Source organism: Cavia porcellus, unplaced genomic scaffold, assembly GCF_034190915.1.
Source record: "Cavia porcellus strain 051 isolate PalLab524CR breed Dunkin Hartley unplaced genomic scaffold, mCavPor4.1 scaffold_28, whole genome shotgun sequence".
NCBI lineage: Eukaryota > Metazoa > Chordata > Mammalia > Rodentia > Caviidae > Cavia > Cavia porcellus.
The window spans coordinates 32,861,815-32,879,295 of record NW_026947511.1 but is presented as its reverse complement, the minus strand read 5'-3'; the positions used below and the strand labels follow the sequence as shown (position 1 = coordinate 32,879,295).

The following is a 17,481-nucleotide window of genomic DNA, read 5'->3' as shown; positions in this document are numbered from 1 at the left end:
TTGCCTGTTTCTACATCAAAAACTATACTGAAGGACAGTCTCTAAAATAAGTTTCTGAATCTTCTTTTGGACCGGTGTGGTGGAATTTCCATGGTATAACATCATTGGAAGTGCTTGCTAAAGGGGAAGGTTAGGATATGTTTGGCTGAAAATACAAAAATCTCCAATTTCATTGACTTAAAGAAATAGGAACTTTATTTTTTTTTTAACAAAAGTTTTGGAGCAAGTTGGTCACTGCTGGTGGCTCTGTATCCCGGTGACATCAGAATTAAGTCTGCTATTTTCTTGTACTTTTCCTCCTGGTGACACGATGGCTGCCTATCACACCCAAGTTCACGAAGAATGGAGAAAGTGGAAAGAGTTTGTCTCCTTTGGAAGTCCTGTAATGTTTACAATGTTTAAGTTTTATTGGTCTTGTTCTCTACTGTTTTGTTCAACTTTATAATACCTAATGAGACAGACAATTCCTTTTAAGGAAACAAGAGACATTATGGTAACCATTGTTGATAACCTTATACTCTGTTTTTACATCATGTACTATGTCTATCCTTGGTTTTGACTGACAGCTTTGTTTTGCCATATTTGACTTTATTCTCTTCCAAAAAAAAAAAAAGTAATAAGAACTAAGGAGTAATAAAACCCAAAATGTGTAAATTTTGAGGGAAAGAAAGTGTTCTAAGGGATACAACTGCAAGTGTGTTTAGGGGTGTTAAATGGCTGACCATATTAATGTTTTTGGTTGGATCATTGAACACAACTGTTTGCAGTCTCTCTGTTTGAATGCTCACTTTGTATGCTTTGATACTGTGACTTGAGCAACTATCTCTAAGATGATGATGTGTAATCTATTTACTGGTGATTTCTTACTGTTTTGTTTTTTTTTTTTTTTTTGTAGTTCTGTATTACTTGTACCCTTACACCACTTTGTTTCGTTTTGTTTTTTCTCTTTTTCCTTTTAAATAAAATTTTTTTAAAAAGTGGTAAGAGTCAAAGCAGGTGCTTGATCCCCTTTGAACATCAAACCTAGAGTTTTTCCCAGCAGCCATCCTCCTGTTTTGCCACCCCTTTATTTCTACTTGTTCCTCATTGGTCATCCCTAGTGAGAAGAAAGCAGGATGGATAGGGGCTGGGGATTTAGCTCAGCGGCATAAGCGCCTGCCTTGCAAGCCTGTGGTCGTGAGCTCGATGCCCGGTACCAGTAAAAATACAAAAAAAAAAAAAAAAAGAAGAAGAAAGCAGGATGTTATGATTGTCCTATGCCGATTGCAAACCACTTCCAGGAGCTCATTCATTACCACCACGTTAAGTGAGCAAGGAGGGAGGAAGTGCGTCCCGGACAGCTCAGGTCATCTCACTTGGCTTGGTCTTCTCACTGTTGGAATCCGGACAAACTCAAGGGACAAGAGCTTTTAAGAGGGATAAAACAAGAGTACAAAAACACAAGGCAGAGGAGGAAATCAAAGAAATGTGATTGGGGTGATGTCTAGGTGATCGAATTATTGGTAATCTATCCTACAGAAAAAGCCACTTTTTTTGGCAAGGTAATAGACACAAGCAAGTTCATTAGGAGAAAAAAAGCCATAACAACCCATATGGCCATTAATAGAGGACTAAGTGTAGTGCACACATTTTATGGAATAATTACAGCTTAAAAGTGAATAAATTAGCTCTATATATAAACCCCTCTTTATAAAAAATAAATGAAAGTGGGTACAGTGATGTAGGTCTGTAATCCAAACTATTTGGGAGGTTGAAACAGGAAGATCACAAGTTGAAGCCTAATTTGGGTGAGTCAGTGAGAAATTAAATTTTAAAGACAGAAAAAAAGACAAGAAATAGCTGGGCATATGGCCTGTAGTGTCAGCATTTGAGTGGCTGAGGCAGGAAGATCAAAAATTCAAGACACACTGGGCTGCACAGCAAGATCCTGTCAAGAATGAATGAATGAAAGAAAGAAAGAAAGAAAGAAAGAAAGAAAGAAAAAGAAAGACAGACTTGCAGGGACTCCCTAATACTCTTTTTGGTATGAGCAAGCAATAATACAATAGCTCCATGGATTCAAGTGTAGTTTGTAGAAGTCTGGAAAGTATGGACAAAGGACAGAAGTCACAAGCTGGGCTGTTAAAAATGGATGGGTCAGGTATCTGGGCAGGACATGGAGAGGCGGTGGGGGCACCGTTAACATTCTTCCTTCTGATACCTCTGAGTATCTTCATAGTTGAGGTGAACATGTTTCTCTGAGAATTTTGGAATGCCACTAAAAGGGTTTTAAAAGGAGTTTGGAACTAGACCCTGAAGAGCCAGCGGTGATAGATGGATGATGGGGAGCCGCTGAAGACTGCCAGGCAAGGGAATGATGTGGCGGGGGAATTAACCACCCAGGAGAATGTGCCATGGGTTAGAAGGGAGAGAGGCTGAGGATGGGGGGAGCATGGAGAAAGCTCTTGTAGCAGGCCTCAGTCAGGAAGTAACAAGAACTCAGCTGTGATCAGAAGACACAGGCCCGAGGCTAGCGTTTTGGGGTGTGCACGTCTGAAGAGTCATGGTTTTCTATTAAATCCTGTCAACCAGCATATCTCACACTTTGAAAGCCTGAATAAGTGACTGTGATACCGGAGATATTTCTCTTCTCCAATCTCCTCCAGCATCCACTTATTTGGCATTTACAATATAGAGACAAAATAACCATTATCTTTTCATGAGATTTGTGTTATCTCTCCCTTTAAATTGAAAACACTTTGTGATATGAGACCATAGAGAATACTTATTGGTGACCCTCAAAAGTGCAGTGAATCCCGTATGTTATCACTACTCATGAGCACAGCTGATGCATAACCGCTCTTCCCTCATTTCTTTAAGGAACAACCCCAGTCCCTGCCCCTCTGGGAGTTTACCATTTGGGGACTGGGACAAACTGTCAACAGGAAATTCTGATATGGCCCAGGGTCACAAAACTGAGCCTTGTGAAGAGGAGAAAGAAGGTCATGGTTGAAAAACAAAAATCCTGGTGATGGGTAGCAGGGACCCAGAGGAAGAGGAAGAGGAAGAGGGAGGAGGAGGGGGAGGGGGAGAGGGAGGGGGAGGGGGAGGGGAGGGGGAGGGGAGGAGGAGGAGGAGATGAAGGCAAACCAAGACATGGCAAAGCAGCCTTGGGATGTTGGCTCAACAGGATCCAAAGGCAAAAACTCAGATGCTTCTGAGCAGAAGACAAAGAAAGAAAGCTTTGCTTTTTTTAAGAAAGAGCATACTGGGCTGGGGATTTAGCTCAGCGGCATAAGCGCCTGCCTTGCAAGCAGACAGTTGTGAGTTTGATCCCCGGTACCGATAAAAAAGAAAAAGACCAAAAAAAAAGAGCATACTGGCTTCCATAGAGACTACAAAGAAAGAGCGGGCTGCTTTTCCCAGGAAGCTGGGGGCTGGCCAGGGGCTAGGGTTGGGTTGAGCCCACTGCACAGCGGGGGTCAACAGGCCAGTCCTGCTCTCACTCCCTTAGGCAGAGAAGCGACAGCCTCAGAAGGCTCCTCCAGAGTGATGGGCTGCAGTGCTGGAGACCTGAAGGAAAGAAAGAGGACATAGGTCGGATGGGGGTGAGGCAAGGCCCTCGATTTCCATATGTGCAACCCAGCACTTTTCACCCATCTCAGAGGGCTGCCTCGAAGGCCTAATTCCAAGTTCTTAGGTACTGCCTGGCACAAAACCAACAATCAGAAAATGTTATCTTCAGGTTTTGTTCTTCCTCAGGGACAAGGAGGCACTGATGGCATTCCTGCCTGTCCCAGGGGACATCTGGTTGGATCCCAGAGAAAGACTGGGAGCCTCTGGACCCGGCAGGTCTCAGGACCTCCAAATGACCCAAGTTCGAACAAATCTCCCATGTGTGTCTGGGTTTACGTTACTAGCATGTAGGTGCTTCTGTTCTTAGGATTAAAAGGCAGAAAAAAGGAAGCTACCCACCGTCCGCCCATTGCAACCTGGAGTTCTGTCTCAGGGATTGGGCTGGCACTTAAGATTCTTCGCCCCGGCAGCGGATGGGGAGAAGCCTAGCGAGCAGCGGGTGGGCAGGAGCGGCGGAGAGGCGGGGCCAGCGCGACGGAGAGGCGGGGCCTGCGCATCAGTCCGCAGCCCCGCCTCCAGCGGAAGTGCTGCTGGGCCCGCCCCTCCGGCAGCTGCAGCAGCCTTCCCCGGGTCCCTCCCCTTGCCGGATCTCCTTGGTGCTATTTGGATCCGCTGGCGGGTTGGGCTAGGGTCCCAGCATCGGGTCTGCACCGACGCCCCTGGGTCTGCGCCTCGGGCTCTCTCGGGTGATGCTGTCTGACCCACCCACTCTCCCGCCTTCCCTACCATTTCTGTGTTATCTGCGCGGCCGCAGGCGCAGCTGGGGACCGCACAGGTAAAGTCTTGGCAAGTAGGGGCGCAGGTGTAGGCGCTTCCCGGGCAGGACGACTAGGGAAAAGCCACGGCCTGGTCCCAGCTTTTTTCCAAAGCGATTGTTCTGACAGTAGGGGGTCCAGCCGGGTGGACGCAGACCCTGGAAGCTATGCTGGGGGAGAGAAGGGGCGGGACTGCAGCCCTGGAGCTTGGAGGCCGGGTCATTGGTGTCCCCGCGTCTTGCGCTATCGCCGTTGTACCTGGGAAGTGGTGAGGCTGCAGGGTGGGGCGGATCGGGGCGGTGGTCCCCGGGGATGGTCCCCCTCACCTGTCCCCTGCGGTGGCTGAGTTCTGATAGCCGCCCGGTCCGGGTGCGCACAATCCCGGGTTTGCAGAATGAAAATCAATAAATCGATGCAATAGCAAAGAACATGAAACATACTGGGTTATTATTTACGTTTGTTAAATTCCTTTTTTTTTTTTTCACTTCCTTTTTGGAAAAGATGGCTTCAGCTTGGGTCCATCCCTGGGAGAGGGACCTGAAATATTTCCCGGCCTAGAGACAGGAGACCAGGGTTCGTCCTGCGCCCCAAACCGCGCAACCTTCCTCCCCCGTGGCCGCGCGCTGCCTGGCAGCCGGAAGAAAGCCCCTTGGCGAGCTCAGCTCCGAAGCGCGGTCTCCTCCCCGCGCTCCATCCTTTGCCCTTTAGGGAGATGTCCCCCCTCCCGACATTTCCCCGGTTCACAACCCCCACGCCCCGGGGACCGCGCCTTCTCCCCTCCCCCGCGCTCTCCCTGGCGCTTTAAATAATGATATTTGCATGCAGGGAGCGATTCATAAATATGTCAGGGCTGGTGAAATATAGGCAACATTTCAAACTTTCTATTTAAAAAACATGAATTATGGCCGCGGAAAATGTGTTCCCATTTAAAGGCGATACGAAGTATTTGGTGTCTCGTCCCCGGGCCCATCCATCACGCAGACAATAAAGAGAGTTTTTCGCCCTGACACCCACGATTTATGGGCGCCCTTCTCTGCCCTCATCACTCACCCGCCGCGGCCAGCCCGGCGACAGGCCCCGCGGTGAGATGAGCGGCCGCCCCCGCGCCAGTCCGCGCGCGCACTTTGCGCCCCTCCGCGGGCTCCCTAAATCCGAAACTCAGGGGAAAAGCGCCGGCTGCCCGGAGTTGGGGGATCAGCTCTGAGCATCGGAACAGACATGTGGGAACCGCACTCGCCCGGCCATCCCGGTGCAGATCTCTCCTGGGGTCGAGGGGGCGGAGGAGTGGTCTTTCCCGCCCCTCTATGTCCAGGCCTCTTCTGTGGATCGCAGCGCAGAGCTGAAAGTTTGCAGCTCCACAGTGTCGGTGGGTAGTTACTTAACCTCTTGTTCGAGGCCAGGATAAAGAAGTAGGCAGAGGGGTGCCCGGACTGGCTCCTGACTATTCCGTCCCAAAGGAGGTGAAAGGGTCCTCAGTTTTCTTGAGCTTCGTGGGATGACGCTTCTGAGCCAAGCTTTCAGCAAGTTTTAAAAGTCCGGCCCCTTCGAGTTGCCCCCTAGTGTGATCCAGCCTGGGCGTTCGTGGCAGGTTGGAAACTTACTCTTTCTTTTCTTTTTTACCATTCGGAGCCGCAGAGTTGTAAAGAAGTAGGAGTGGAGTGGAAGGCTTCCCTAGCATTTTCGCCTCCGGCCAGGCGCGGCCATCCTGTGCCCTCTTTGACCCCACCCTGCCCCGCGCCAGCGCACTCCCAAGCCCGAGGTCCTCCCAAAGCCGTCACCAATCTTGGTTGCAAACTTGGGTCGAGAAAAGTTCAGGCTACGTCTGCAGTAGAGTTTGCTTTCAGTTTTTCGCTGCTGGCGGACTCAGCCAGGCAAGTTCCCGAGGCATTAAGCAAAGTGAAGGCGCCAGACACCGCTGAGCAGCGAGAAGCCGCTGGAGCTGAGGGTGCCTTCCTTTGGTGCACCGACCTCGGAGGTCAGACCTGCCGCCCTGAGCCCCGGGAGCCACCCCGCAACCCTGGCTGGGCCGGGTGCATCGCACAGTGCTTGCCAGTAGAGAGCGGGTTCTGCTGGATGCCTGAGAGTTGGATTTATTCGGATAAATTCAATGCAAATGACAGTCAGAGAAATCTCGTCGATTCTAAAAATGACAAGGTTGAATTTATTAGATTGAGATTAACGTGTAAGTGGAGAGAGATAAACAAAATTCTACAAATAGCTACACATCCAATTCGAATACTACTGATCACTCTGGCTTCAAGGGCATCTAACAGCACATCTGAATATTTAGATTTACAAAGGCATATAAAATACTTTTAAATGCCCGGTGTATGCACAGATAATTAAGTTGGAAAAATTATAGAGCGAGGTTTTTTTTTCTTTACAGTTCCTGCTGGGTGTCACCTGAGTTTGACATAGAATTTAATGTCCAAATAACCACCCAGTGGATATTTCCCATAGGTAGTGGAAGGGTGCAATATCTCCTTAATCTCCTTATAGCTCCTTAAATATCTGCAGCGTAGCAGAGATGAAATATACATAGTTTAAGAAAAGCAAGCAAGCAGATAAATTAGCCACAGTATCAATATAATATTTCTGGGTACAGAAGTAAATATTCCTCCAAGGTCAGCTGTAGACGGTGAAATCAAACACAAGTTTTGAGAACCTTGGGTGTGGGCCACCAGTTCTGCAGCTCAGTACCCCAAGCAGGCTAATGTGGACAGTTTGACTGTGGCCTTGAACCCGGGCCTGCTAGTGAGACAGACTCGGCCTGGACACTCAAAGCTGCTTCACTTTGGGGGTTCTCCTTGATGCAGACCCAGAGAAAGACCTGACATTTAAGGTAGCAAGGCCTGGGGTTCCCTAGCTGCCTTTTCTTCTCAAACACTTCAGCCAGCCCTCAATCCTGGCTCCTTGTGGCTTTGGCAGCAGGAGCTGAGGACTATGGATTTGGTTGGAAGACAGTAGAAAAGGCCTGGTCGAGCTTGACCCCAAAGTGTTCCAAAGCTCCAAAGCAGAAGTCACCAAGAAAGCCACGATTTTCACACATGTCCAGAATCCAGACCCTACCCGGCCCTCAAGGCATCAATTAGAGGCCACCAAAACAGTTATCAGGATGCACTTACTTATGAAACATTAGGCACCTCCTAGCACGCCCAGTGCTGAAGTCTATGCCCTGAGGGTCTCTTTCATATATTTGCAAAGCCCAAATAACTACCAATAGCCAGCTGTAACTGAAATTACAAAACCAAATTCTAATTCCACAACAGGGCGCTTGCAAAGGTTCACCATCTTAACTGTCCCTCGCCCTGCATATGCTCCCTTCTCCCCACAAGTCCCTGTCTTAGGCATGCAACCCTGAACCAGGCTCAGAGCTTCTATTAGCCCTGCTTCGGAAGAAATTTGGGAGGACTTTGTTATAAAATCTGGGGAACTGCACACAGTTCCAGGGCAACTTCTGCCGCGGGAGAAATAACCCCAACCGAGAATGCTCTAGGTACTTGGAGCCATCGTCGCTGTGCAGGAGGTAGTATGCCGAGATACTCTCCCTATAAACAGGAAAGGGGAAAAGGAAAAGGAAATGAAGGGGCGAAAGGGAGTTCTGTTCAAGGTGGACCAGAAAGGAGAGGGATGGGGCTCGGTGTAAAAGACTAGAAGAGCGCAGGCCACAGTGAGGCCCCCAGACAAAAGCCTAGCCACCACTCCTGCTCGCCTGGACCCTCCCAGACCCCGCGACAAGGCTGGGGCTGAGTAAGGCGGTCCCCTGGGGCCCGGCAAATCCAGGGCTCGCTCGCCGTCGGGTGTGGCGGGTCTGGGCCAGGGGCCTCGGCGCGCTCTTTCTCTGGCCCCTCCCCGGGGACTGCGACACGGAACAGGACGAGGGTGGGGAGGCCCCTGGGGGCGCGAGCCGGTCCTGGACTGTTTGGGCGCTCTGGGCCAGGCTTTCCAGCTCGCCGGGCCTGACCTGTCAGGCGGATTATCTTCGAGGGAGATTAATAGGGGAGGCGGGCTGCAATAATAATCGTTTTGTTTGATGTGACAACTCTGATAGGCGTTGATTTACTTACAAACTGATAGGCTTTTAATTGAGCGCCTCCGCCGAGCCCGAGATGAAAGGGATGCGGCGGTGAAAGGCGGCCCGCCTGCCCTCCGGCCTCAATACTGATTAGCCATCTCGACAGTGAATAGTTCAAGGCATTTTCAAACTTTTTTCCTCAGCTCTCTCTCCTTCCTTCTCCTCCTCCCACCTCCTTCCTCAAATATCTGCCATGCCCACTCCTTTTTAAGAGAAAACAAATCATTTCCATTGTGTGCAAATAAAACCCCCAGGACACCCACGCCAGCCGCCGCCGGGGGGGTGGGGTTGGAGACATTAGGCCTGTGGAGTAATTTATAACCCCCACCGCCCGGGCCCCTCTCGGCCCTCGGGGATTCGGCCTCCCGCACGAGGTGCGCAGGCTCGGACGCTGGTACTTCCCAAAAGCCCGGAACGCGCAGGCCCCCATGCGCCCCCATGCGCTCGGACCTTCGGAGTTGAGTTTGGAGCGATGAGAACTCGCGCAACCCGCGACCCGCGCCCTCGAGGAACTGTGCAGACCCACGAGCGAGTGCTGCTGCTCTCGAGGGCGCGGGGGCCACCCCACCGCTCCCTCAGGCTTTGGGTGCTGGAATGGTCTCCCTTGAGCTGCCCGGCACAGGAAGAAAGCTCCTGGACTAAGAGGAAGGGGGAAATTGCGCCTTAAGACTGGACCAGAGAGTAGAGAAGGATGCCCCGGGCTGAGGTCACTCCCACTGCAGTCGGCAGCCCCAGCCTCCAGGGCCTTTGGAAGAGAACGCGGTGACTCGAGGCTCACGACTGTGCTCGAGACCCCGGGAGCACTGCCTTAGGCCAGAGTTCACAACTAGACAGCCATGCACCCAGTGACACAGATACTAAAGCCCGCAGGACCAGAGCGGCGTCACAGACACGCTGCCCGGCAGAGACTGCTCAGGACTGTCCGCCCTCGAAAACCAGGGCCCAGACTTGCTCTCTAAAGATCCGCGGACAACCTCACAGCTTCGCGGGTGATCGCGCCACCAGCTCGCGGACTTACCTTCCTCGGTGGCCGCGCAGAGACCCTACAAACCCCTTGAATGAATGTAGGTGTATTCTAACACACACACACACACACACACACACACACACACATCTCCTCAGTACCCTTCTATCTCCTCTCCAAATTGGCCTTAGTCAAGTTACCATCTCATGAAGTTCATCAACCTAAAAGAATCAAAGGATAAAATTAAAACGCAAAAAAAAAAAATGCCTTGGAGAAAATTCTAAAACTCACCCCAGAAAGTTCTCTGTACCCTTGCGGAGTGGGAAACAGACAGAAGGGGGAAAGGGGTGAGGGTAGGTCCCAGTCTGGACCCCCGCGCGTACCCGGCTCCGCTCCGGGTGCGCGCCGGTCGAAACCCGGCCCCCGCCCCGCGCGGCACAGACGGACTCCAGGCTCCCAGCGCTTCCAGCCCCACCATTTATCAAAAGGACTTGACAACAAAAGAAGAGCCGGGCGGAAAAGTGGGGGAGGGGAGATGCAAAGTCTTCCAAGTCCTCCCGAGGAAGGAGGTGTGTCCTCCCCTCTTTCAGTTTCTGCGAATTGCTGGAGGTGACCCTCGAACTCGCTCCGGACGCTCTCGAGGCCCTGAGCACTGCGACAGCGGCGCAGATACACACACACACACACACACACACACACACACACACACACACGCACGTATACTCTGTGCGCCCGCGTCCGGGGACACCGCGACACGCACAGCGCCTCCCTCTTCTGTCCAAACGGCAGGCCCGGCTGACGGTGCAAATCGAGGGGAACGCGGCAGTCCCGCTCCGCTTCCTGGGAAGAACGCGCATTCCCACCGGCAGCCGCCCTCTCCCTTCACTCCTTCCTTCTGCTCTACCCGCGCCGGGCAGTCCCCGCTCGGCGTCCTGTGACCTCTGAGCGAGCAGTCCCGAGGAGCCCAGGCTCCCAGGACTGCGAGGACGGCGAGGAGTGGGCACCGGGGGAGGGCGACAGATCGGCGTAGTGAGCCTGAAGCGTGTTTTCCCCAACACCCATGGTCAAGCCTCTTCCCCGCAGCCGTGCAGTCCACGCTGCAATCCCAGGGGATCAAAGAATCCCCCTTGGCTACAGCACCATTAACCTCCAGGACTCGAGGTTACGTGGGTGGCGCGGCTGTTGGAAAGAAGTCTCCGAGTGTGGGGTCGGGGCACTATGAAAGGTGGTGTCCGCGGCCGGATAGCACAGCCTGGCACTCCCGCAGGGATACCCCGGGGAGGCAGGAAATCTCCCGCGTTAGACGTCGCGGCCGCTCGCCCTGGTCACCCCGAGCCTCCCAACTCTGCGGCGTCCACCCAGGTGGACGGTGCATCTGTCCCTCCTACACCGAGAAGCGAAGCGCACACGCCGGGCCTGCGCGCCCCATCTCGGCGCCCCGGGCGCACCTGCGCACTTTACTCTCGCTATTCATTTTCCTGACACTGAGCGCCTCTTTCCCCTTCTTTCATTCTTTTTCTTAGCGCCCCCCCCCAACATCCCAGGAGGCGGCTCCTCTTTCTCCCTCCTCCAGTTCCCCCTCGGTCTCTTCCTTCCTCTCTGTCTCTCTCCCTCTCCCTCTCCCTTTTTCCCTTCAAGTCGCACCAGCCTTGTAATCAGCAACAAAAGCTGACATAAATCACGGGCGGATTGACAAGAGCTGACAAATAACTGATTGATTGCGGTCGAGGCACATTGACAATTGATGGAGGGGTGGAGATACCCCAAGAACCGCTGGGGGGGGGGGGAGGCAGGAGAGAGTAAGATAGGGGGGCGGCTGAGTGTGAAACAGAGGAAACATGTGACCCCCGCGCCTGCCCCAATCCGCGCTTCCCGGGGCATCACGTGACCAGAAAGGGCGGAGTGCCGGGCGCACGTCGCCGAGAGGAGCCGCCACCGCCTCCGCTGTCCTTCTAGCTTCTGGTTTCTCCTCCGCAGAATCTGGGGAAATCCAGTCGGGCGGGCGGACTTCCTCCGGCACCCGCTCTACACCTTTCCCCACCCTGGCCGCCGCACAGCGCGGGATCGCAATTACAGAAAAGAACATTTGGGGTGCGGGCCCCCTGTGCGCCCCAGTAGTTGACAATCGGAGTTGTATCCAGAGACCCGCGGGTGCCTCTGGACATCCCCGCGGGCCATTCCGCACATGCAGCAACCCGCACACACGCCCCCACACACACACCTTCAAAAGAAGGTTTCAGTTTATTTTCCAGCAGGGAAAAGGAAGGACGATGAGGAAGAAAAAAGAGGGAGGCGGCGATGGCAAACGTAGAATAAACGTCCACCTCGTCCTCGGAGCGAGAACAAGGGAGGGGACACGCAGGGGGGCGGTGAGGAGAGCGCTGCCCATTAAAACCAGCTCTGAGAGTCCTAGCGGCGGCGACGGCGGCGGCTGCGGCGCGGGACGCGTCACATCCCCTTGACCCTCCAATCACCTCGGGCTCCCATTTGATTGGAAGGCGGCAAAGGCTTTAATCTCCCCCACGGTGCAGCTGCTTTTGAAGTGAGTTTCCTCGCCAGAGCCCGGGCTGGACAGGCAGCGGCTCACATCGCAGAGCGCAGAGCGCAGCGCCGGCTCGGGGCCGCGAGCGCGCAGCGCAGGGGCGCAGCGCCAGGCGGACCCCGCGCGCCGCCCGTGACTCCCGCAGTCCCGCCGGCCGCTCCGGCCTGGCCACGGCTCCGCGGCCGGCTGCCCAGGATTATTCGTTTCTGGCTCCAGGCGCCGAGAAGGCGCGCTGGGTGCCGGTAGCCGCCGCACCGGCTTCTTCTCCTCCTCCTGCCGCTGCTCCTGCACCCCGGGCGAGCGCGCAGCCCCGAGCCCGCCCCGCGCCTCCCCCCGCTGCTCCCATGCGCGCGGGTGGGTCATGAGCACAGCGCCCTCGCTTTCTGCCCTAAGAAGCAGTAAGCACAGCGGCGGCAGCGGCGGCGCGGACCCTGCCTGGACCAGCAGCGCGCTCTCTGGAAATAGCTCCGGCCCGGGCCCAGGCTCGTCCCCGCCCGGCAGCACCAAGCCTTTTGTGCACGCCGTGCCCCCCTCTGACCCCCTGCGCCAGGCCAACCGCCTGCCCATCAAGGTGCTGAAGATGCTGACGGCTCGAACTGGCCACATTTTGCACCCTGAATACCTGCAGCCCCTGCCCTCCACGCCTGTCAGCCCCATCGAGGTAAGGACCCTCTCCCAGGGTCAAGCTGGGGCCACTACCCTGGCTGCCCCCCTGCGGGGTTTCTTTCCGCTGGGATCCGAGGGTGGGGGCGGGGTATCGGAGTGATTCAGCTTTGGGATGGGGGAAGAGAACAGTGCTTCTGAACCTCAAAACTAGGGCGGAATGGGGTGCGAATGCGAGCGCAAGGCGGCCCAAACTTGTGTCTCCTTTTAGTATTAAACCCCCTGCCCTAACCCAAGCCCCCACCTACTGGGGCCCAAAGGCGGGCGGGGGCCTGAAATAGCGTCCCAAAGTCGCCATGCTCAGGCTCCCCAGAAGCTAGGCTGTGTTCACAGCCTCCGGGGCGCCAGCCGTCCAAGCCCTTGCTAGAAGAATCAAGGAGTGTTTGCGGGGAGGGGGATATACCTCTGGCTCTGGGAGCCGAAAACCAAAACATTTTGAGACACCCCTCCCTCCCCAAATCCAGTTAGAGCTTGGCGAATGCAGGCAGCACCCAGACCGGTGAGGGGGGGCCTCTCCCAAGGGCGAGAATCTTCTCTGGTGGGTGCGGAGCGGGTGCCGCCTTGGGTTGCGCCTTGGGTCTGCCGTGCTCTACACAGGCTGTCGCGGAGGGGCCCTAGAACCCTAAAAGCCAAGAATCTAAAGGGTTTCCCCTCTTTCTCTGTGTGACCCCCCCCCCATCTGACCCTGCAGCTCGATGCCAAGAAGAGCCCGCTGGCGCTGCTGGCGCAAACATGTTCGCAGATCGGGAAGCCCGACCCCTCGCCCTCCTCCAAACTCTCTTCTGTCGCCTCCAACGGGGGCGGCGCGGGTGGTGCAGGCGGCGGCGCCGGGGGCGACAAGGACACCAAGTCGGGCCCCCTGAAGCTGAGCGACATTGGCGTGGAGGACAAGTCGAGTTTCAAGCCGTACTCCAAACCCGGTTCGGATAAGAAGGAGCCGGGAGGCGGCGCGGGAGGCGGCGGCGGCGGGGGCGGCGGCGGGGGTGTTTCGGCGGAGAAGTCCGGATTCCGGGTACCGAGCGCCACCTGCCAGCCATTCACGCCCAGGACAGGCAGCCCGAGCTCCAGCGCCTCGGCCTGCTCGCCAGGAGGCATGCTGCCCTCGGCTGGGGGCGGCCCGGAGGGCAAGGACGACAAGAAAGACCCCGAAGCAGGCGGGGGCGGCGGCGGCAAGGGCGCGGGGGGTGCCCCGGCTGAAGGGGGATCCACGGGGCTGGCGCACGGCCGGATTAGCTGCGGCGGCGGCATCAACGTGGACGTGAACCAGCACCCGGACGGGGGTCCGGGGGGCAAGGCGCTGGGCTCGGACTGCGGAGGCTCCTCCGGCTCCAGCTCTGGCTCCGGCCCAAGCGCGCCCACCTCCTCCTCTGTGCTGGGCTCGGGGCTGGTGGCCCCTGTGTCTCCGTACAAGCCAGGCCAGACAGTGTTCCCTCTGCCTCCCGCGGGCATGACCTACCCGGGCAGCCTGGCCGGGGCCTACGCCGGGTACCCGCCCCAGTTCCTGCCTCACGGCGTGGCGCTCGACCCCACCAAGCCTGGCAGCCTGGTGGGCGCGCAGCTGGCAGCGGCCGCGGCCGGCTCTCTCGGCTGCAGCAAGCCTGCAGGCTCCAGCCCTCTGGCCGGGGCGTCGCCGCCCTCTGTGATGACAGCCAGCCTGTGCCGGGACCCGTACTGCCTGAGCTACCACTGCGCCAGCCACCTGGCCGGGGCGGCAGCCGCCAGCGCTTCGTGTGCGCATGACCCCGCGGCCGCGGCGGCCGCGCTCAAGTCCGGATACCCGCTGGTGTACCCCACGCACCCGCTGCACGGCGTGCACTCCTCGCTCACTGCCGCCGCCGCCGCAGGCGCCACCCCGCCCTCCCTGGCCGGCCACCCACTCTACCCCTACGGCTTCATGCTCCCCAACGACCCGCTCCCTCACATCTGCAACTGGGTGTCGGCCAACGGGCCGTGCGACAAGCGCTTCGCCACGTCTGAAGAGCTGCTGAGCCACTTGCGGACCCATACGGCCTTCCCCGGGACAGACAAACTGCTGTCGGGCTACCCCAGCTCGTCCTCTCTGGCCAGCGCCGCCGCGGCTGCCATGGCCTGCCACATGCACATCCCCACGTCGGGCGCGCCCGGCAGCCCAGGGACCCTGGCGCTGCGCAGCCCCCACCACGCGCTGGGACTCAGCAGCCGCTACCACCCCTACTCCAAGAGCCCGCTCCCCACGCCTGGCGCCCCGGTGCCGGTGCCCGCCGCCACCGGACCCTATTACTCCCCCTACGCCCTGTACGGACAGAGACTGACCACCGCCTCGGCGCTGGGGTATCAGTGAGGGCGGCCGGGGCGGCCAGCGAGAGACCGAAATGAGCAGAAGGGAGGGGAGGAGCCCCGGGAGGGGCGGGATCACCGCCGAGGCTGCTGGCTTCCGCGCGTGGGGAAGACCCGGGCCACGGAAGGAAAAATCATACCGCGTCTATCAGCCCAACAGCAACGATGCAGACCCGGTGGAAAATTCCCCTCTCACCTCCCCACCCAAACTTTATAAAAGTTGAAAAAAATATCATTTGACTTTTTATAGAAAAAGAAGGAAAAAAATAATTGAGAAAAGTGCTCACCCGAGGACTTCATCGGTGAACACTGGTATTTATTTATGTTAGCTCCAAGCGGACGCGTGGTTCAAAAGTGCATTATTTAGTTTGAGCTCCGTAGGTTTAAAAAAAAAAAGAGGAGGGAGAAAAAAATTTTTTAAACTTGAGGGTAGAAACGTGGAAAACAAACCCTCCTATCCCTTGTAGATTATAAATAAAATCAAAACCGCCACAGAACTAGAGTTCTTCTCTTTAATGTTACTTTAAAATTGCTATGGTTGTATCGTACGTTCTTATTTAATGTCTGATTGAAACACAAATTTACATATGCATGTTTGTTACAAAAAATGAAACCGACGAAACAAAGCGACTCACAATTTGTCAGCTCTGATTTCAAAGTTCAATTATTTTTAAGGTGTATACCATCGAAAGAGAATGGGTATTTTTTTGTATGTATTCTGGGAGGAAAAAAAAAGGAAAAACAGTTCTATTCCAAAACCTCATTTGCCTTATTTTGTTCTTTAAAAGGAACACTTAACTATTTTTAATTTTTAAGTCCACCGCTGAGAAGTGGACAAGGTTTACGTCATGTACTAAAATAATAGACAATGTATCGCTTTAAAGATTAAAATTCCGTATATTTGATGTATTAAAAGGTTCTTCTTCTTCTTCTTTGGTTAAAGAGGAGAGCAGGACAGCTAAGGCCACTGTGGGCTCCCCGGGCGTCCGGTTCCTCTTCTTCCCAAGCGCGAGGCCGCATTTCCGATGGCTTTGTTGTGATTTTCAGGAAGAGCCGAGACTTCCAAAGGGTCGGCCCGCCGCGGGGTTGGCCTTAGGGAAAATATTTTTCAAAGGAGGAATTGCACAGTTTGGAAAGATAGTGTCCTTCGCTGTTGCTCATTTCGTTTTTTATATAAATCTTTCCCGAGGAGTTGGTTTGTTTAAAATGAAGGGACTGGAAGAGGGCCTTTTGGGGGTTTTTGCTGTTGTTGTTGTTAAATTCCTTTCATGAGATTTTTTTTTTAAGCGTTTGGGTTTCGTTTTGTGTAGAGAGCGAGCAAGTTGGGACTCGCCGGCTGGGCAAGGCCCCGGGGACGTGCGGCCACCCTCTGCCCCTCGCCCCACTTTTCGAGCCTCCCCGGCCCTGTACAGGCAATCTGGAGAGAGGAGGAGCCCGAGGGACCTTAGGGAACTTGCTTCTCTGGTCTGGCGAGAGCAATCGGAACCCTCTTGTCTCTCAGGAGCAAAGGGAGTTCGCTCTACTTTCTTTTGGGCAGCCAGGGCCCGCCAAACGTCAGCCCCTGGCTTCGCCCTCACCCACCAGGGCTCCTTCCTCCCTCCCGGGTCCGGACCTGCAGCAGGCGGGCACCGCTGCTGCTTTTTCCCGGCCAGGTCGCTCCGTAGCCCGAGCTCTATCCAGTCTGAGCCGCAGGGGAGCGCGCAGGGCGAGGTGCCCGGAAACCTGGTCAAATTCGGCCCCACCGTGTCCGGGCGCCTCCGCCCCGCCCGGCTGGGGCAGCCGAGTGGGCACCGAGGTTGGATCTGGGTGGCGATCGCTGCTCGGCCTCAAGCGCCAGGAGCCTGGGTGGCCGCGCAACTGCCTTCTCCCCAACTTGGGCCGCGGGCCTGAGCCTCCAGAAGTGCGGATGGAACCGCGTAGGGAAAGTTTGGTCGCTTTGGGGCGGGGGAGGGTGACACCCAGTGCCCCTTCGCACACACTTAAAGACTGGGCTCCAGCTCTGGGCTTGGGGCTGTTGGCATCTCTGGGACCAGCGCGCCCTTTCGTGGGATCCTGGACCAGAAGACCTCGGTGCTGAGCGCGCACCCCACAGTCCCAGCCCCCTGGGGCCAGGCCTTTCTGGATTCCCGGAGTCTCAGGTTTCCGGGGGCGCCCAGCTCCGCCTGCGGCCTCCTGGGGACTGCGTAGAGTGTCCTGGCCTGTTGTCTGGGTCTGACAACCGCCGGCCACGCAGCCATTTGCACAGGGCTGGGGACTCTTTAAGATTTCCACCCTCCTCCTCCCAGCTCCAGCCTCGCAGCTGCGGGACCTTTTCCCGGGTTGCGCGCAGAGCAGCCCCGGGCACCTCGGGGATGCGATAGGGACAGCCAGGCCGCCGCTGGAGCAGAACTGGTGGATACTCAGGCCACGCCGGACAGCCCAGTCTCCCAAGCCTGCCACACTGCTGCCTGGACGCCCCGGGACCCTGGCACACGAAGGGGACCAGGTCCTCCGTGCCCAGGGACGCCGCAGCTGCGCTCCTACTCTGGCCTGACTCCTGTAGAACCCTGGA

At 55.8% G+C, this 17,481-nt stretch overlaps 1 protein-coding gene and 1 long non-coding RNA gene across 2 annotated transcripts; one reads left to right on the top strand and one right to left on the bottom strand.

The window, feature by feature from the left end:
- Positions 1–82: 82 nt before the first annotated feature.
- LOC106028471 (uncharacterized) lies at positions 83–11,139 on the bottom strand. The gene is made up of 4 exons (XR_001202097.3): positions 9,701–11,139; positions 3,955–6,510; positions 3,360–3,552; positions 83–380 (listed from the first exon to the last, which is right to left on the bottom strand). It is a non-coding gene; the product is annotated as an uncharacterized LOC106028471 (long non-coding RNA).
- Positions 11,140–11,492: 353 nt separating this feature from the next.
- Positions 11,493–15,845, top strand: Znf503 (zinc finger protein 503). Its single transcript, XM_063238707.1, has 2 exons — positions 11,493–12,612; positions 13,306–15,845. The coding sequence occupies exons 1-2, from the start codon at positions 12,313–12,315 to the stop codon at positions 14,932–14,934; spliced, it is 1,929 nt and encodes a 642-aa protein (XP_063094777.1). The 5' UTR covers positions 11,493–12,312; the 3' UTR covers positions 14,935–15,845.
- The last annotated feature ends 1,636 nt before the right edge of the window (positions 15,846–17,481 follow it).